Below are 20,555 nucleotides of genomic sequence, written 5' to 3'. Positions count from 1 at the left end.
AGCACTCGGTCTGTTCAGTCCAAACATAACCGTTTCTCCTGGGACAGGTTTTGGAAAAGTGTTCCATTCTGCAGTTGTTCAAAGTATTTCCGTTTAAGTGTGGAAGATTCATCTCCGGATGCCACTGATTGCCTTGTACACACCTCCTTCCCAATTCTCAGATTAGTTTTGCTATTGGTTTGGGGTTTTTTTTAATCTTTGATCTCTGTTTTATCTGTATGTGCAGCTTCTTTTTTTAAGGGAATAGCCCACATGAAGCATAACTGGCAAGGTTGAACTTTCTGTTTGACTTGCTGATATGTGTTACGTGTGTATACCAGGCAAGCTGAGAAGCTGGCCTGAAGGCAAACTCACACTGATAAAATGCTATATCTGTCTTCGGCCTGGATTGGCAGGGGCAACTTTTCCTTCCTAGGATCATTGCAAGTGAATATCACATTGAATTGTAAAGCTTGCCTACAGTTAGTACGAATACAAAACCTGCTGTTTTATTTTCTTCTCTTTCATGTTCATTGCACTACAAATGTAAACAATGCCTGATATAACCGGGATGCCATTGCATTTCCAGTCCATGAAGGCATTCAGGTGCAGGAAGGAATGTACAAAGACTCAGTCACAAAAATGGACGGCGCAGATTCAGGCTTTTTCAGTTTCAACCTGATATTCGTGTCCTGTGCTCTCCAGTAGCACTTGGTTGACCCTGTAGGCTCTGGCATTTTGCCAAATGCGCCTCTTCCCTGTAGAGCCACATATTAACAATATTTTTATTTGTAGCAATGTATGTCAGCAAGATGCCACCATTCCTTCCACCTGCCGGTACTCTCAGAACTGTAGAAATTGCCTCAGCAAAAAGCTCTGCTGAGTTATGGCCAAACTCCCAACTCTTTTTCTCCCCAGCACTTGATCCCTGTCAAAATAAATAACAGCGTCAGAGAGCAACTTTTCTTAGAATTACAGCAGGGGTAGAAAGGGTTAAACTCCCAATCTGTGATCCCAATAATCCCCCCCCCCATGCTATTTGTTGAAAAACAAAACAAAGCCCTGTCCATTAAATGTGAAACACATATTCAACATCATGTGTAGTTTGGGCCTTAGTGTTATAACCCTAGTGCTTCTGAGTTCTGCATTTATTAAATTGGTTCTGTTTGCAGTATCATCTCCATTTTATCTGACTAACATCCAGGTATTGTTAAATTATCAGTTGAAAGTTAGTGAAAATCCTGATGCTCCACCATTTGGGGACAAAATGGGTATGAAATATACATGCCAAGTTCAATTCCTGAATCATGTTTAAACCACCTTTAGTTAGTACAGTATGTGACTTCTGAAGTTCCTCTCCTTAAGCCATTTTATAAGCAGTCAGGTTCTGGCAAGGAAAGGACTCTTTGAGGAAAGAGCTCAGCAGTAGAGCATCTGATTTAGACAGTGAAGTTTCCATGTTCAGCCCCCGGCACCTCCAAGTAAGGCTGGAAGAGACTCCTGCCTGAAATCCAGGAGAGCTGCTGCCAGTTAGTGTAGACAATAATAGGCTAAACAGACCAATAGTATGACTTGGTATAAAGCGCCATCCTATGCACTGTGGCTTCAGCAACACACAGTTTCCCACTGCAGACCATCTTGCTGGTAATTTTGTATAATTAAACCAGATTATATTGCATTTTGGCATAGAATTGGGTCCTAGAGCTGTGTATGGATTCTAACAAAAGAAAGGGTTCAGTGGAAGCTTTGGCCAGATATTGGTGGCTGCTTCCTTTTGCCAACCTAACAGAAGATTGGGATGAATCAAGCCTGCATTCCACACAGAACTGGAAGTGCCTGAGTGTGGGCATTCATTGCAGACCTAGCAGGTCAAGATATACTATCATAATGTGAGCTTTAGCACACCCTCCATGTGTTATGAGCTGTAAGCAGGGCTGTGTGTCTCTCACACCCACGCCTGTTTTCTGCACAAAAGAAAGCCAACTTTCCAGTGTGGAAACCCAAATTTCCAGTGTGGTGGTCCAGTCTGGCTCAAGAGGTGGTGTTGGTGGGTTGGTGGGTAGGGTGACTTTAACCGTTTGTCCACAGCTATGATATTGATTCGGATCTGGCCATCTGCACTTGCAGTTTGTGTGGGATGGGGAGGGGGAGAGAGAGAGAGAGACTCCCTTTTGCTTCAGTTGAAATTATCTCACTTTGCAGAGGAAGCAAATTTGTATTTTGATACTAAGGCACTAGAATGGGTGTTTGTTTGTTTTTTTACTACTTATAAGATGGATTCTTGGACATGCTTTATTTTACATCTATCTTGTTTCATTTTAAACTGCTTAACTGCTAGAATGATTATATATCAAATTGTTGGTGCTTGGGATTAAACAGTGTGGGTTAGAAATCCCATACTAATCCAAACCCGCCCTGAGGAAGGGACACAAACTGGGTGGGTTTAGCTGCTTGGAAAGCTTTATAGCTATAACGTTACATGTTTTGTAAAGTACACTTGAAGCCCCGGTATGCTGCACAAGTCAGGCATATGATGCTACCTTTTCTCTCTTGCAGATGAGCCCAATCCTTCTCCTTGTGCTGTTGTCTCAAACACAACTCGCAAGAAGGAAGCCTGGTAAGTGTTGAAATTGCTAGAGGAAGAATTACAGGGCTTGACATTTTTAATCTCTGTGGGCCAGTTCCCAAGGTCTTTCATTTGTATTGCAACATCAAGCTTAGTATAATACCATTCAATATAACATGTGTGCCTTCACTCATGTAATCCTTCCTGGAAAATTTCCCTGGGTTCTTGTTTTGAAGTGGGTCATAGTCAAGTCAGAGAAGCTTGCTGTTCAGGTCATTGGATCAATTGATAGAACATATACCTGCCACTTGATTATTGATCCTGGGACTATTCAACGCTGAGGAATGAGCAGATGGTTATAAACATAACAAGCAATCAAACTTGAAAATAAAATCTGATATATCAGTGAGACTTGTTGCCTAGCAAAGGCACATAAGACTGCAGTGTGAGCTCAGTCTCTAGGCCTTTATGTTGCATGAAGCTTCAACCATTCATTATCAGATTTCTCTACTCTTCATTGTTCTTTGGGCTTGGCAGAGGATATGTTAGCTCCATTAAGTGCTCTTGTTTTCTTTCCCTGCCATCTGGGATGACCTTGGCCAAGGAAGATGTAGAAAGTACTTGCATTATGGAATTCCGATGAAGTGTATAGTTCATTTCAGACAAGTCTGTTTTTACTTTAGCCCAGAGAGAAAACAATCCAAACATAGCTTCTGCTGAAAGAAGTTAGCATCCAAAAGGCGCAAGGAGTCTAAAATGAATGAGTACAGAGATTCAGTGGTGTAAATTGAAAGTACAAAAAGTAAAACGATGATGGAACAATGGCTAGGAGGTGGGACAGCTTCAGATCCAAGTGGCATGTTACGTTAACCAAACATTTTTAAAATCATGGTTAGCGCTGGGCATTTTCTTCCCCCTCCCCCAGAAAATGTAGAAGTGTGAGGCTCTAATCTGGATCTGGACTGTGAAGCACCTCAAAAGTAGTGTTTACTGCAGTAGTGCTTTTGGGCAGCCAATAGCAGATGGGGAGAACAGGGTTTTTTTGTCCGAAAAGGCATGGAGAAAAGAGAGTTAGAAAACAAACCTGCTGTACAGCTGCTTTTTCTAAAAAAAAAGAATCTGGGAAGTGACAAGCATGTTTAATATAACTTGTAGTTTGGCCCTGTGACTTTCCTCCAGAACCATCATGGCAAGTTTTATATCTCTTTAATGAGGTAAATGGTAGAAAACAACAGCAACAAAAAACACTGCTAATGAATATGGCTCATGACCCAATGGCAAGTACTACATAGTCACTTAGCAAAATTAAGGCTGTTGCCAGTGCTGGAAATGAAAGGTTTCTTTTGGATAATTGAACAATAGTAGAAATGGGCTGGTTATGAAGGGACAATGTAAACTTTAGATAGCATTATCTAGTTAGAAAGATATAAGAAGTCTTGTCTCTTTATGATGATAAAGTGACTAAGATTGGCTCTGAGAGGTACAAAAAATTAAAATTGTCACAGTCTCTGCCTTCCGGTTTAAAATATAAAGGCCATACTATGAAAAGAGAAAGATATATAATGAGGGTGAAATAGGAGAATTCAGAAATTCTCCCAATTTTAATACAAAATTCTCCCAATTTTAATACAAAAACTTTCTGGTTACATAGTAGCCAGATAGAATAGCTACTGAGGTGAAAGTGCTAAGAGAAGGGGATCCAAATGGCAGTAGCCACCAGCAGGTTGAGCTGATAGAGTAGGGCTTTGAGGTGTTGTGTTGCCTTTTGTGAAGAGGAATGATTCATCTGAGAATGTTGTTGTTTGAGTGGTGGAAGTGCACAGGGAGATGTATACTGGCATTTGAAATGTTGCATGCACACCAGTTTTCCATGCAGCAGCAAAGGGAGAGCTGTGTAGAATGCATGATCTCAGCTGTGACTTAAGAGTCAATAAATAGTTCATGATTATAAATGCATATATCTTTTTAGAGCAACAATTTAATACATTTCCTTTAGCTGATTTTTGTTGACTGTTCTTTTCAGCACCAAGGCAGAAGACCGTTTAAAATCCAGGAAAGGCTGTTACAGAGCAAAATCTAGGGGCTCAGCAGATCAAAGAAGCACGACTGCCTTGTGGGATTGCTCTACACGGGAGACAATGGGTAGTGTCTCCAAAGAAGAAAGCACTTTAGAAAGACTCCCTGGTTTGAAGGATTTAGCAAGCTCCAAGGAAGCAGCACGGAAAAATAATTATTATCCAAAGGAACCCACTTCTGCAATGGAACCTAACATTATAAAAACTGTGCAAAGGAATACGGATGATCTAGAAGGGGAGCTTCAGCCGTTAGACCCTGGCAAAGCATCAGTGGAAACTTCACCACCCCCTCCTGGAGCACAGACTGTTAGTGGGGATGAAAGATACCATAGCAATGAACCAAAGCAGCTAGAAGCCTTCAGCAAAGAGCACTTAGACAAAAGGCAAGGGTTGGGAAAGAAGGGCTTTCGGAGGCTTGACTGGCTTTCTGAGCACAATGAGGGGCTAAGGCCTCCCTACAGAAATGTAAATAAGCCAACAGATGTAGCAACAAACCTGGCCGTTAGGGGACAGTCTGCACGAGAAGCTTCTTTGTTAGCTCTGCCAGTATTTAGAAAAATGCAAAATCCTCACGCAAGTAAAGCAAGGACTGTTGAGAGTGCACTCTCCCCCAGGAAGGGGCAGGCAATGGACTCCGATTTAGCCGAAGTAAGTTCTGCGAACACTGCTGAGTGGGCATTACAGATGTCAGGGCATCAGACAGCCACAGACCTTTCTGTCCGCAAACATGCTTGGACTGCTAATGCCGGAGATGTTTCGGAACGTGTTCCTCTGCGGTCTGTGGAATCTCCTTCTTGCAGCACCTATGATGACACAAGACCCTATATGTGCAACGCCCTGGTGGAGGAGCAGGGGAAAGATGGCGCAGCGCAGGAAGAGGACCCAGCTGTGTACACATGCATTGAATGCAGCATCTATTTTAAGATGAAGGAACATTTGATGGACCATATGCTTCAGCATAACAGGGGACTAGGGCTGGATGAAAGCAGAGAGGGCACTGGAGGTCAGTGTCAGTTGAACTGTAGTGAATGTGGATGGGCTTTTGGGGACATTGGTTCTCTAGAGCAGCACAGGAGACTCCATCAGGAGTCCAGAGAAAAAATCATTGAGGAAATTCAGAAGCTCAATGAATTCCCAGATGAAGGCCGTGATGCCAGGCTGCAGTGCCCAAAGTGTGTGTTTGGAACCAACTCCTCTAAGGTGTTTGTCCAACATGCAAAGATGCATGTCAAGGAGAGGAAAGATCAAAGTTTGAAGAATGTGAACTTGTTTGGCAGTTCCAGTGGTAGTGATCCACGGGACAGCTCCATGCACAACATATATAGTAGACATTTCAGGCCAAATGATCATGTACCTCAAGTGGCGCATGCACACAGTAGCAACAAAGGTCTTAGCACTTGCATGCTTTGCAGCTTTCCAGCCCCAAATGAAAACATTTTAAAAGAACACATGAAATATGCTCATTCCCACTTGTCCTGGAACACGGAGTCTTTTGAAGCAGATGTAAACCAGCCTGGAACTAGTAGGGATGCCTACAGCCCTAGCAGGTCAGGCCGATTTCCAGAAACTGATTATCTGAGCAAAGCAGGCAGACATTTCCCCCAGTCCCACTGTGAAACCACGTCCCACTATGAATCCCCTCATGGCTTCACAGTGGGCCACCAGAGACTTAATAAAAGCAATGGCACTAATAAAAAAGAAATCCCAATGCCTGGGTTTCGGGCTAGGAAACGAGCTCCCTATAGCTCTTCACATAAGATCTTGTCTACTCTTACCTCAGTGAAAGCTTATTCTCCGCATGCCCTGAAACAAATAAGGAATAAAAGCACAGCACCGCCACTTGAGTCTGAGCGAGAGAATGCCAAAAGCCACCCAGGTGAGCTGGAGGAACTCCAGCACAAATGGTTACCCATAAGCGATATTAGGAGTATGGAAGAAGAATTCCCTTTAGCAACAGAAATAGAGTTAGCAGAGAATAGATATTTCAGGCCTGTTGCTATTCCTCAATCTGCTTTGGACCTCAAAAGGAATTTCAGGGGCACTTTGAAGGCAACAGATTATACAATAGCATCAGCGGGGCAGCAGCATCAGTTACGTCACATGGTCCCCATTGTTCTTGTTGATGAGATTAATATTTATCCCAGAAAGATGAAGCGGCCCAAGATGAAGATTCTCAAGAAAAAGATGTTGCCTCCTTCCCAAGAGTTTGGAATGGATGAATCCCTTCCCTTAGGCGTCTTCCTATTAGATTCCTCTTTAGAAAGCTCCTTAGAACTGGATGATCTTCTGGATGCAGATTCATTGATGCTGAAGAATGAGGAGAGGAAATGCCCGTACTGTCCTGACAGGTTCCACAATGGGATTGGCCTAGCCAATCACGTGCGGGGCCACCTGAACAGGGTGGGTGTGAGCTACAATGTCCGTCACTTCATCTCTGCAGAAGAAGTGAAAGCTATTGAGCAAAAATTTTCCTTCCAAAAGAAGAAGAAAAAAGGTAGTATGTATTCAATTTATAATTTTTTCAATTTTTCTAATATTTTTCATTCCTTGAAGATGGGTATGTATGTTCCCATATTTTCCCTCTCAACAATAGATGTTATAGCATCTTTGCAATGTCTAGTTTTCATAGTTTGGGTTTAAAAAAAAAAAATCATGTGATCTAGTGGGGGTTCTTTGAAAGCATTTATTGCCTGTTCTTTATGTTTTAATATGACACTGATTATTATCCCCTCTTTCACAGTTGCAAACTTTGATCCAAGTACTTTCAGTTTAATGAGATGTGAATTCTGTGGGGCTGGCTTTGACACACGTGCAGGATTATCCAGCCATGCCCGAGCTCACCTGAGGGATTTTGGAATCACTAACTGGGAGCTCACCATCTCACCAATTAACATTTTGAAGGAGCTACTAGCCAATTCATCAGAATACCCTATGCTTCAGTCTGCACTAGGAACAGATCCTTCATCGCCAAGTCAGGAGAGAGAGATGCTTGGGTTTGGGCCCTGCAAAAGCACGACCCCCATATCTGAATGCAGCATTTCACAATCACCTTTCTCCCCGTTCCCTCCTTCCTGGGGAGATGAGCCCATGCAGCCCTTCAGAGATGGTAAGCAGTTTCAGAATTTTACATGCATCCTGGAAACAGTACTAATCTTAGTAAGCATGCTACCTCCTTAACCCTGCCTGGTGATAACCTTTACAGAACAACCTGAAGGAAGTGATGGTGATTATTATGAACTATAGTGATAAGCAGAGGTAAAACACAGGATTCAGACATTTCCCAGGAGCCCATGGAGAGGAAGACATCTGGATGTTCCAGGGAGAGGATGGATTCTGATGTCCATCTTTCCTTCCATTAATGTGTTGAGTGTCTAATTGAGATGTCATGCAGCGGCCCAAGTCTTCCCAGAAGTCATAGACTGGTCTAAGTCCTACTTCAGGGAAGGCTTTTTGAGATAAAGGAGTGTATATATAAACACACACATGTCTCAATAAAAGACAAAGTGTGGGAGCAAAGAGAAGGAAACGAAAGTGTCAAAGCCTAAAACTGGTGTGTGGGTGGGAATGAGAAAAATATTGGGTGGAAGTGAAGATGAAAGAGGAACAGAGCAGAAAAAGATTGAGTCAAAGGAGAAAGTATAAAAGGTGGGGGGATAGAAGAGAAAATAAATAATGATAGTTTGTTAAGTGAGAGGATTGATTCTATGGGAAGTGGATGTGTTAACCAGGACCACATAGGAATGCATATGAGTTGGGTAACATTTTTCTTCCTGACCTCCTAGGCAAATCACCAGACCAATTTTTTAAGCAGCCAGTCATAACTGGGTGCTCAGGTTTTGCACCCCTGATGAACAAGTAGACTGCAGATCAAAAGTAATGACTAATCTCTCTCCCATCTGTTGTAGGAAGTGTTCGGTTATTTTCTCCAGTCATAATATGAAGTTGCCTCAAAATCTGATCTAAATCTAAAACAAATAGGAAAATACATCATGTTGCCATGTCATATCCTTGCCATTCGGCTACATTTCAGGCCAGCCTATTCTGACTTGGGCTACCCCCATTTCTAACTGTGACAACTTAGGTTCTTACTATTAGATTTTTGTCTGTACAGCTTGTCTACTCTGGGCGTGGTTCTGAGGTTTTCTCACTGGAAAAACTTTCCTGGGGCAGAAAGAGACTATAACAAAGTTGTCATGGATGTTACTTAAACGATAAACCGCTTCACATACACAGTTCTACAAGGGTATAATTACTTTCAATCTCCATCCCATTCCTGTTATTTTGATTTCTTTAACCTTTATATAACCAGCAGTATTAAACCACTTTCGGCCAGTAGTCTGAATTTCGTTCATTAGTTTGAAGAATTGATGGATACTATTACACTGTAGGCGCATGGTATTTAGCAAGTGACATATTTGTGGTCTGTAATACTAACTAAGGTAGAAAATAGATTTCTGCATAGTTTCTTCTATAGGACTTGGAATGTATTTCTGATCCCAAATCCCATCGTCTATGCGGTTTACTGAAGTCTAAAGAAAAAGGTGTGAGTGTGCATTGCCACAAAGTGGCCTTGGTGTTAAGGAGCCGATACAAGTCCTCCTATCTGTGGAATGGCATTTAGCAAATGCAAGGAATGCCAAATGGCAAATTCAAAAGGAATTTTGCAGGCATTGCTACACTGTGAAATGAAGAAAAGTTATATGTTTGGCTTCAGGAATGGTCTGTAGGTACATAATGCCTATCCACAGTCAAGCAGTTCTTGCCCTGTGAGCTGCCTGGATGAGAGACTGCTTGGAAGCCATAAGTAAGTCACCCTTTAGAAAAGGAGCAGGGTATAAATGCAATAAATAATCAATTAACATGTTTACTAGCCCTCAATATATCATTCATTATATACAAGCTGCCAGATGGACGTATCTGCAAATAAATGTTTTTATCTAAAAAGCAACGGATGGGAATAATGGTGTGCATTTCTAACTCTTATGAGTTAATCTATACTAAGAACTGTGAAAAATCAGCAGTTGGCTTTGCAAAGTGGAGACATCATGTAGCTAGAAAATTTGCCTAAACACACAAACAACTGTCAGAAACTGCATATGGTATCATCAGCATGCACATACCTATTAATTTACCTATCAGTTTACTTAACATTCTTGCAGTACTGAGGACAGCAATACAGCCTGTAGGAAATTATGGTGGAGACTGTAATGGAAAGCTGACTGCAGAAAAGTATCATGCTGTGTTATGGGAAACCAAACATTCATGGATTTCTGTTGCTAGTCGAATTCATTAAGGTTAGCAGTGACATGAACAAAATCTTTGATGCCTTGTCATTCTGGATGCATTCAGAAATGAAATAAAACAGCTAAATTGGCATTACTTACTAGTACTTACTAGTTCTAGTAAGAGAGAAGGGTACTGAAAACAAGGTAGGGAATATGGACCAAAAAATTACTGGATGGCTTCATAACCTTTTCCTGATTTGTGGAAGGATTGCAGAATTCAGTGGTGCCAAGATCACTATGATATAAAAAGAAAAAGTAAAACCTCCAACAACTTCCCTTGATGGAAGCACTTGCAAGTCTTCATCTGAAAAGGTGGTTGCATTTGTACATAATGAAAGGAACAGGTATTGGGTGCTAGACAAAGGCCAGAGGATTCTCAGATCTGTGTATGTCAAAGATGTGTGGCCCTTCAGATATTGATGGACTATAACTCCCCTAATCCCTGACCTTAAAGGTAAAAGTAAAGGGACCCCTGACCATTAGGTCCAATCGTGACTGACTCTGGGGTTGCGGCGCTCATCTCGCTTTATTGGCTGAGGGAGCCAGCATACAGCTTCCGGGTCATGTGGCCAGCATGACCAAGCCGCTTCTGGCGAACTAGAGCAGCGCACGGAAATGCCGTTTACCTTCCCGCCGGAGCGGTACCTATTTATCTACTTGCACTTTGACGTGCTTTCAAACTGCTAGGTTGGCAGGAGCAGGGACCGAGCAACCGGAGCTCACCCCGTTGCGGGGATTCGAACCGCCGTCCTTCTGATCGGCAAGTCCTAGGCTCTGTGGTTTAACCCACAACGCCACCCTCGTCTCTATCCCTGACCTTAGGCTATGCTAATTGAGGATGATGTAAATTGGAATGCACAGCATTAGGAGGGAAGGCCAAAGAAGGAGTGGCTGCAGCTCTGTCTCCTGTAAAAGCTGATTCCTCCCTCAGAGTGAAGCTGTAATCAGAAATAAAATCTGCCAGTCAGGAACATGGTCATCTGAGGACATATCTTTATATAAAACCTTCTGGTGTTTCTGCTTTCACTACTATAAGCAGTTGTGGAAGATGATCCTCTAAGAAGAAGAAGGATGTAACTCTGCTGCATACTGACAGCCAATATAGAAAGTAGTTTAGCCTAACCTGACTACAGTACAGAGAAAAATGGCAGCATTTTCAGACAGCAGTTACATTATAGCTTTATTGTGTAAAATATGGAAATACAATGAGACTAAAGTGACTAGGAAGATGGAGTCCGATGTTAGTGAAGAAAGCAACTCTAGAATGTTTTGCTTCTCCTCATGAAAAATACTAGGAATTTATTCTCTTCTTCAGCTCAGTTTTCAGTAATATGTTGAACAGTTGGGTTTTCTGTAGGCAAAATGGAGATCTAGTTTGAAACCAATGCTAGCCTGCAATTAGAAAATTATAGCTCATCCTTTACAAATCATTATTTATCTTAATGCAAATGCCTTTTTGCTTTAAAATATTATGAGTAGGACTCCACTGAACTTTATGTTCTCTCTAATTTATCTGTATCCATAAAATACAGACATCTCTATATTTTCAAGGCCTTACTAAGCCAAGCAACACCACAAAGAACAAGATAATTTTTTATTATTATTTAAGCAAGTAGCATTGGTTGATTAGATTTCTGGCAGGCTTTTATGTAATTTGGAAGTCTGGGGAAATCTCCCATTTGGATTAACCAATTCATTATAAATCTCGGGATAAACTGTTCATTGGATTCCTAATACATGCCCAGAGTGTATAAACCCTAGAAACATGGGGAACAATGTTCCTCTTCTTTAGAAGTGGTTTCTTGTGGGGTATTTTTGTTTGTTTGTAGATAGCGAAGGTTTTCAAATATAGACGTTGTGAATGTTCAACATTAAGACACTTCTTTTTGGAAGCTAATTGTTCATAGGCTCAAATTCATGTTGTAACCTTAGCAAAGAAAAAGAATGAATTTTAACCATTCTTTCCCTCCTCTGTGTGTGGCAAAAACCAGCATTGTGTCACTCTGTCTCTATCTCTGCATTTTTTTGCCAACCACTGGAAGGTCATGTACAATGAAACTTAACTGTCATGCTTTCTTACTCCCCAGCCCCCGGTGACCTAAACCCTTCATGGATATATTTTGAGGCATGTATTTCAGATATCCCCTAAATCTGCATACATTGATGGCTGGGTCTCTAACTCGTGCAAAGTCTGTAGATTCCAAAGAGGCATAGACCTTGTTTTGAGTGGCATGTGGGCTAAAAGCATCTTGGTCATTTTTTATTTTATCATCTGGACTTCCTATTCTTAATGCTGACCCTAAATTCTGGTTTTAGATAATTTCATCTAACCAAAGCCAATTAAACATTTTTACCTCTTTTTTCAGGGAGGGTGTCAATTCTCACAATGAGGTAATATATTTTCTAGAACTCTTGAGTTGTTACTATTGATAAAATCCCTTTCTTTGGCAACAGGAAGTGAATCAACAATTTTCATAGCTTGGTAAAAATGTTGTAACAGTGCTGAAGACCCAAGAAAACTACAGAATACAAGGTTGGATCAGTGCTGTTAAAACATGTATGGTCTATGAGCCCAGCCTGGCCCACAAAGTATATTCTGTCCATTCTACAGCTGCTAAAAGCATATGCCATTACTGAAGAAGGAAAGAGGACCCCTTCCTAACAGTTTTATTAAAATCAGTTGTCACTTTTTTATGCACCTAGTGCTGGTGAAGAAAATGCATTATTTGCCTGCTGAAAGGCAGTTCCTTTTTTCTGTCCCTAGGCATTTGCTTAGTGATGAGTTCAACCCCCAACTCACATTAGTGGAGATGAAAAATATATGAATACAGTTACAGAGAAATGAACATTTAAATATAGGAATAGAAAATTTAGAGAAATGTGAAATAGGGCTTACACCCAGATAAGTGGGATTATGATTGCGACAAAAGAGAGGAGATATTTGCATTGCATTTCACTTTCAGAAAAATGGTCTTCTGATTGAAATATTTCTCTCCCTTGTCTTATGGCTCAAAAGCAGCTTTGCTCATCCTGAACAGATGGAGAGGATGTTGGATTTTAAGCACACGTTTGTGCATATTTATTCTTTTTGAGATGGTTCATCTTTCTTAATCTTCAGAACAGAAGGGAAGATCTGTTTATTAGAAGAGGTGCAACTGAAGCAAGGAATAAAAAACCAGGATGGAATTTACTGTCTTCTATTAAACTCTGTCACCTTTCTTTGTATCTATGACCTGGGCCCCTCCATTAAAAATGGGTTTGGAGCTGAAAAAAGCCAAACTGCAATGCAAGGAAGTGTCCAAAGTGCCAAATCTGATTGGGATTTAAGGGAAGACAGTCTTCTTTAGGCAGTTGATCCTTATAAGTGGATCTGAAGGAAACCCTGTTTTCTCAGCCTTGAGATAAAAGAGGGCTTTTCATAAATTACAACTTATTTATGTATCTGTTGTAGTTTTTAAAATATGTTGTATCTCGATTAATCTATTATCTTGCTTTGCTACCTACACAGGAGCAATTGCTGTTTAACTAGTATATAGATTGAGCTTGCAACTGTGACAGCTATATCCACCACCACTTCAGTGCACTTGAGTCATTTTGTAGTTTTGGGCTAGAAAACTGTGGTCATTCAATTAAGTGGTTTTGCAGATGAAGAAACAGAAAAAATGTTTTTAAAACTGTTCCTTAAAGATGCAGAGTGTTTTTATACACCTCACGTTGCTTGTCTGCTGTGAGGCTCTTTATCTCTCTTTCAGCAGTAGTATTCTGAAGGCGTTCTGGCCACAGAGTGCATCTTCCTCTCTCGGTTTTTTGTTTTCCCCACCTGCCCGCTCGCAAACTGGCCCCCTCTCCCTTTCTGCCTCTTGCGTCCTAGCTGTGGCCAGGAGAGTTAGGTGCTCTACTGCTCTCGTCTGCTGGAGCCTTAAGCGCGCGGCTTCCATCCTTGCTGGCTTTCCCTTAATCTGCCGTTCGATGGTGGAGTAGTTTTGCCTGGACCCGTACCCTGAGCGTTTCGTGCTTTTCGCTGCATCTCTCTGGGCCTGTGGATTCCTCCTGGTTCGGCTGGGCCGGCTTCTCTTGGGTTGACTCGGCGCTCGACTACTCCACCTGATCGCACTCAGTTGGAGTCTCGGCGCTCCGCCGCCCCGCCTGGCTGCCGCCCCGCATGTGCCGGACCCAAGATGGCGGCCTCCACCCCCTCGCAGCCCAAAGCGACAAAAGCGGTGGCGGCGCCGCGGCCCCGAGAGGATGAAGCGAGCGCGGGTCCTCCGCCCGAGGCCGGTAAGTCCCCGGAAGGCGAGGAGGAAGACCTGTCCGTCAGGCAGGAGGGCCGATCGGGAGGTGTCATGCTGGAGACCTGCTTTTCCTTCCTCGCCCCCCCCCCTCGCCCGCCGCCTCCGGGGCAGCCCGGTCTGCGCCTTCAGGGATCGCGGCGCCCGTCCCTTTCTGGGGGTGGCGTGAGGTCGGGTTGGGTGGCTGGCAGGAGGCAGCGCCTTGCTTCTCCGAGCCGAGTCCGTGGTAGCTTTCCTGTCAAGGCCTGGTAGCCCGCGGCTCTCCTCCTTCCCCGCCAACGGGGCGCCCGGGTATCTCGGCCGTGCCTTCCCCGCTGGTCAGCATCCTTTCGGCCGCTTCCCGTTTAGCCTCTGCAGCACCCGGAGCCACTGGCCAGCGCCTGTCACGTCTGGTCCGCGCCCTCCGGCAGCAGCTGGCAATCGAAAGTGAGACATTTTTTTAAAAAAATAAATAAAACATCTTTTGTCCGCTGCGAGAACGGGAATAATCCACATCGAGGCAAACCGGCTCTCGTTTCTTTGACTTTCTAACCTCCCTTGTGGATACATGTTATTAAAGTGAATTTTGAAAATCCTGAAAAGAATGTTACTGACTCGTCAAAAGCCCAAAGTAAGACACCAAGAATTGGTTGTATTGCAGTATGAGAAATATGCATACCTAAAACATAGGTTGGAAATTATTTATTTTTTAATGCAATACGTTATCTTGTGTCTGTTTTGGCTATCCAGCACTTTGAAGGTCGGAATGGCTGACTTCTGTCTTTTAATCTCTCCAGTCTACTAATATAAACAACAGAATACAGTAATTCTGCTTTAACCTGCGTTTCTGATTGCCTACTTTGTTGTATATTTAAATAATTTTGAAGAATCAAAAAAAAAGTTGTAGCTGATATTATCTCTGAATTATAGTGAATTTGTCCAGAAAACAACAGTTGGGATCAGTCTTACTTAGGAGAAGATTCCCTATTCTGCTCATCTTCCCCATCCCTATTTTTTTTTGCAGTTTGAGCCTATGTGTGTCTATTCAGAAGTAAGTTATTTATTTATATTTACATATAGTATTACAATTATATTCTGCCATTCTTCCAAGAAGCTCAGGATGGCATACATGGTTCTTTCTCTTGCCACTTTATAAGGCTAGTTTAGGTAGGCCAGGCTGAAAGAGTGTGACTGGCCCAAGATCACTGGGTAAGCTTCATGGCTGAGTGGGAATTTGAATCAGAGCCTCCACAGTTTTATTTGGACACCACAATCCCATGCTGATTCTCTGTAAAAATAGCTAATCCCAGGGTAAGGGTGTTTAGGATTGAACCTTCAGAAATTCTCATTGTCTGTTTTGGGCTAAATGACTTTTTGTAATGCTACTGTAGTTCTTTACACAGTACTGTATCTGTTGTTGGATCAGAAGAGATTAGTTTACACTTGGCTCCTTGTCGGAAACAGTTTTATATAATGTTATGTCACTGTCTTGCTCTGGCAAAAAATGTTTCCCTGTATTGAAAATATTTATACCCATTTTCTTTTGTTTGTAATTACTGGTTTCTTCATCAATACAATTTCCCCCTGCATCTATTCTGGGTTCTTGTGTGTATAACTACAGTAAATACCACTCAGTGTGGTGCTTTGTCCTGCAACTGAAAAACCCTGTAACTAGAAAATAACTAATTGGTGGTTTAGCTGATGTGTGACTATTGTTATTGTATTAATCTAAGGAATTTGCTTAGCTCATCCAACAGACAGTGAGTAACCAATGTTTTCTGTCTTCTTATCTAGCAAGACAGACTTGTTTATTATAATCATGCCTTGAAATGCTAAAACCATTAAAGGCCATTAGTGTTGGTTCATTTTTTAGTGAATTAGTTAAATTGTAATCTTAGACACACTTAATCTGGAAAAAAAGTCTCATTGAACTCTACAAGACTTAATCATTTGCAGGAATTAATCGTTTTTTGCTTTTCTTAACTGGCACTGTGAGGCAAATGTAGCTTGTATGGTGCTTAATCTCTTTGCATTATTAATTTTCCAGCTCAAACCCCATATTCTCTTTTATATTTTGGTAGTTATGGCTTCTGAGGAAGAAGAAGAGATGGTCACTGCAGAGATGGGGTCACCAGCCCTCCAGAAGAAAAGTTCTCTGGCTGGGTCATTAGATCATATTCCTAACAGAATAGGAAGCTCACTGTCTCCTGAACCTTCTAGCAATAAGGCAGATTCCCAGGATTCCAAAAGTGAGTCTGTCTTTTGTTGAGGTTGCTGCTGAGCCTTGTCCATGGTGTATGTGATGGTGACAGTCCCATTAGGTGGCTTTAATGCAGATCTGAACCCTTTGATTATCACTTGTTTTATAGAGTGGTGTCACTGCTTATAATTTACACTGTCTCTTGGTGAAATAATTTGAAAGGCTTCATGACTAACAAAAGTATTGTTCACATGAAAAAATAGCAAAAAGAATTCAGTGTGTTTCAAAAGTTTGCAATGTTTGTGCTAAATACTGAGAGTTTAATAAAATGTTTCTTTTTCAATATATGGTGAATACAGTATACAGTATTTTCCATTTTTTTGGCTTTATGTGAAAGTACATTGTGAGGAACAGCAATGAGCTTACCAAATAGCTAATTAATGAACATATGCAAATATGATCTACCAACATTATGTACCATTATTGATTTGGGGGTTGGGGTATTTTTCCCATTGCTTGTTACAGTGTACAACCAAATAGCCATTTTGTGGTTTTTCTTCATTTTAAAGGAAATGTAGAAAATATGCTGTGAGGGATCCTAACTTTCTGAGTTAATATTGTAATGCTCTTGAAACCAAGAAGAGATAAATATTTCTGATTTCAGCTTTAAAATGATTGCAAGTAGCCACTTGGTATAAATATTATTTTAAGCATTTTCACCCTACTCTGTGGCTGAAAAGGCTCACAGTTTACATTCTAAAAGACACAATACCAAAGGAAAAATGAATGAGGAAGGAAGAGGAAAATGAGGAAATTCAGACATCAATTCTTAAGGTTACATTGTAGTTCTTAGAATGACCAGCTGGGATGGAAACAATTCAGGGAGAAGAGGGGTCGGATAAAGCTGGTCTCTCAGCAGACAATCAAATGACAATCCTATATTTACCTCTGCTGCAGTCTGATGGAATAGACTTCATTGTTTTTGACTGTATTTGGGTAGGAGAATCAGGCCTTGAAATGTTACTGAAAGTAAGAATTATAATGTTTTGTGAACAAGGAAACTAAAGTGGGTATTTATAGTGTGGCTTTCATCAACTTAGCATAAGGCGCATGTCACCAATTTTGTGTGAGAACATGGGTCAAAGTGATGGTTGCAGGGCGGACTAGTAGTTGTGATGCTGATTTTTGCAGAAGGAATTTGACCATCAAGCACCATTTTTTACTAAAGCTTAGTGAAGTCATCTGTTGCAAAATAAAGAGCCAGTCTATTTAGCTAGTCCAGTGCTAAACTGATGATACCTGGCTTGTTTATGGAGCCGGGTCCAAATCAAGATAACGTGGTGCGCGCTTGTGCTCTACTGACTGGTAGCAAAGGCAGTGTGGGGTTCAGCTTAACCTTGTCTCAATAAGTCACTCTCCTCTTTCCAGCACCAAACCTCACAACATGTGAGGTCTGTGGCGTCTGCTTCGAGACCCGCAAGGGCCTGTCCAGCCATGCCCGTTCTCACTTACGTCAGCTCGGTGTGGCTGAGTCTGAGAGCAGTGGAGCCCCCATCGACTTACTCTATGAACTGATGAAGCAGAAGGGCAAAGCGGACAGTGGCCCCATCTCTCCAAGTCTTAGCAAAAAATCTGCTTCTCCCAAAGAAGGGACTGCAGGGTCCTCACAGCCGACACTGCTGCCTCCCAACAAAGCTACGGAACGGCCGCAAGAGGCACCTATAAACAAAGCAATCAAATGCCCTCCAGGTTTCACCCCCAAGAATGTTGCCCAGCCAGGATCTCCCATACTCAAGAAAGTGACACCTGCTCTGCCTGGTTCTCCTCTGCCAAAGACCCCCGAAGACAAAAGCCCCAAGCTACCGCTGAGCCCTCTGCAGAGTTCTCCTAAAGCACAGTGGTCACAACCGGAGGAAGAAGGCCCCTTAAATCTAAGTGAGTCTGTTTGATGCTGATGCTGCTTGTGAACAGGAGAGCTGGTTTGCAGTTTGCTGCTGCAGGGAGCTCTTGTGTTTCACATTACCTTGTAGCGTGAACCAGTGTAGGGCTGCCCACCCCAAGGCACATTTTACACCTATTCGCTCTGCACAGGCTGCTTGCTTCATTCGCACATACGGCATCTTGCATACACCACAATAAAGGAAGGGCATAAAGGACTTACTGCATAAGTTTGATCTCCTGCAAAAGTGTCCCTTCCTATTTCTAGAACAACTGATGAACTTTCACTGTGATCCTTTAGTGTTGTCCCGAAGGGTTTCTTCCCTTCTCTGAGCTGGGTGAGCAGGAATTTTTAAAAATTATTACTCCTAGGCACCTTTTTAGTAAATCTCTTTTCCCAAAAGTGGAAGTTTCCTCAAATGGCTCTTCCCCGAAACCCATCTCCAAGAGGGTCAGTCATATTCATTTTATTCATTGGATGGGCCACAAAGCCTTCCCATGTGTCTTTTTGATTTGTGCCTGGAGATTTTTAAAGTCACTAGTGAAAGTAGGGATGTTTATCTCTTGAAGGGAGAACAACTATAGAGACTATATGTTTCTTTCCAAAGCCCTGAGCGAAACTCTTATCAGAAGAAAAGACTGAGAGACCCTCTGAGATCTTCTGCATAGCTGTTCATTTAAAACCAAAATTCTTAGCAATCTTTCAGAATAAAGAGTGAGGAATTTAGTGCTCTCAGTACCTAATTAAAAGCAATTTCTGCTGCATCTGAGCCATTGCTTCCCCTGTTGTACATTATCTGTTTGCCCTTCTTCTCAGGGCCTATAGTAAGGCTTGTGGACTTGCAGCTGATGTTGGAGTTTGAAGATTAACATAATCTGTGCTTCTTTTGGGCTATAACATTCAACAGTGTTTTCTATTAAAGCTGGCAGAAATGGCACAAGCCACCCAGTATCTCTGCTTCAGTCTTGTACAGTGTTCTCTTGCATTGGAGGAAAATAATAGAAAATCAGCACTGCTTCTGCCATTTCAGTTCTTTTAAAAAGCCGTTTTACAGCTGTTGCTGGTGAAGGAGTAGTGAGTTCTGACTTGGTGTGTTGAGGCAGAGGTAAGGAGAATCGTAAAGAGAGGGGAATTTTCTGGTGGGCTTGGCTCAAGGTACCAAGGCCAGTCCTATCTGGGGGTGGGGAAAGATAACAGTGCACAAGGTGTATATTGTGGTATCTTCTATTGACCCAGCAGCAACAAAGTCTGCAGCATCAGTTGTAAGGAAGTGTTGGATGACATCCTGACCTGTCTACCCCACAACTGAGTTACTGCTTCTTTCATCAGGGAACCTTCAATTTAAAAGCCCCTTTTCCAAGTCCCATTTGCCTTCTTCTCTAACTGCATTGTCATGGGCCGCAGATTCTTAACATAATATTGTGATGTCAGTTGAGCACTGGAGTCCTTAGATATGTTGTGATTCTTCCTCAAGCATGCAGTTGAAAAAGAGTTGCTGAGAAAGTCAACACCATTTATACAGCTGCTTCCCATTCCCATTTTGAGGTGTAATCCATTCCTAAACATAACTCTTTGCCCTGGCATTGATACTTTACCTGCACTTCATATTTTTGAAATTGCTGCAAGAACCTTTGCTTTTATTTTATTTTTTTGCTTTTAGGCTCTGCCTTGGCTGATAAGATTTTGAACTGTTTCATCTGGTCAGTTGTATATGAAAGTGGAGGTTTATAATCAACAAACTTTGCAATTTTCTAGATAGCTTACATGGCTTCTTAGAACATTCCTGGGAATTTGAATTTGCTGGTGACGGAAATTGGCATAAATCTGCATGAACTAAAATAAACTCTTAAAGTGGCAGTTCTGCCCTCATTGAGTAATAACAGCTGTCAATTCTGGGTTCAACTCATTTCTTCCTAATGGCTTATACCACATGCTGCTGGACTATGTAAGAGTCATAGCACTGAAAACGTCACTGCTCTCCATCTTTATTTTGAAATCAAACCCAAAGCTCAATAGCGAATCAAAGAAACCTCATGGACCTTACAGGCATGAGAAACAATTACGGTTTGGAAAGTGTTGTATTTAACATTGTGCCATTATTGGGGATGACCATTTACATTAAGATTCTTCAGTCTGAGGGATTGAAATGCTAGGCAAAAATGCAAATGCTTTGGACCTCTTAAACTGACGGTTTAATTTTTTAAGTCACTCTTTTCTGTTTGCCACATTGCTTTTCCAGCATG

The 20,555-nt window shown here is 41.9% G+C and overlaps 1 protein-coding gene across 18 annotated transcripts in view; it reads left to right on the top strand.

Annotated features, from left to right (window-relative positions):
- WIZ (WIZ zinc finger) overlaps positions 1-20,555 on the top strand; it is a 59,039-nt gene that overhangs the window by 30,889 nt on the left and 7,595 nt on the right. For 6 of the 18 annotated variants that reach the window (XR_014544231.1, XM_083597649.1, XM_083597648.1 and 3 more), the window contains exons 3-7: positions 2,536-2,596; positions 4,569-7,117; positions 7,361-7,726; positions 16,255-16,422; positions 17,802-18,308. Coding sequence is in view for 17 of the 18 variants with exons in the window: in XM_083597649.1 (XP_083453775.1) it covers positions 2,536-2,596; positions 4,569-7,117; positions 7,361-7,726; positions 16,255-16,422; positions 17,802-18,308 (3,651 nt within the window). In the remaining variant the exon portion in view is untranslated. The remainder of the gene's footprint in view (positions 1-2,535; positions 2,597-4,568; positions 7,118-7,360; positions 7,727-16,254; positions 16,423-17,801; positions 18,309-20,555) is intronic. The other 12 variants (XM_083597646.1, XM_083597645.1, XM_083597647.1 and 9 more) reach the window with 4 other exon arrangements.

The sequence above is a fragment of the Podarcis filfolensis genome (genome assembly GCF_964270895.1).
Source record: "Podarcis filfolensis genome assembly, chromosome: 2".
Taxonomy (NCBI): Eukaryota; Metazoa; Chordata; class Lepidosauria; order Squamata; family Lacertidae; genus Podarcis; species Podarcis filfolensis.
Note: the sequence above shows the minus strand (reverse complement) of the source record. Positions and strands in the feature narration are given on the sequence as shown.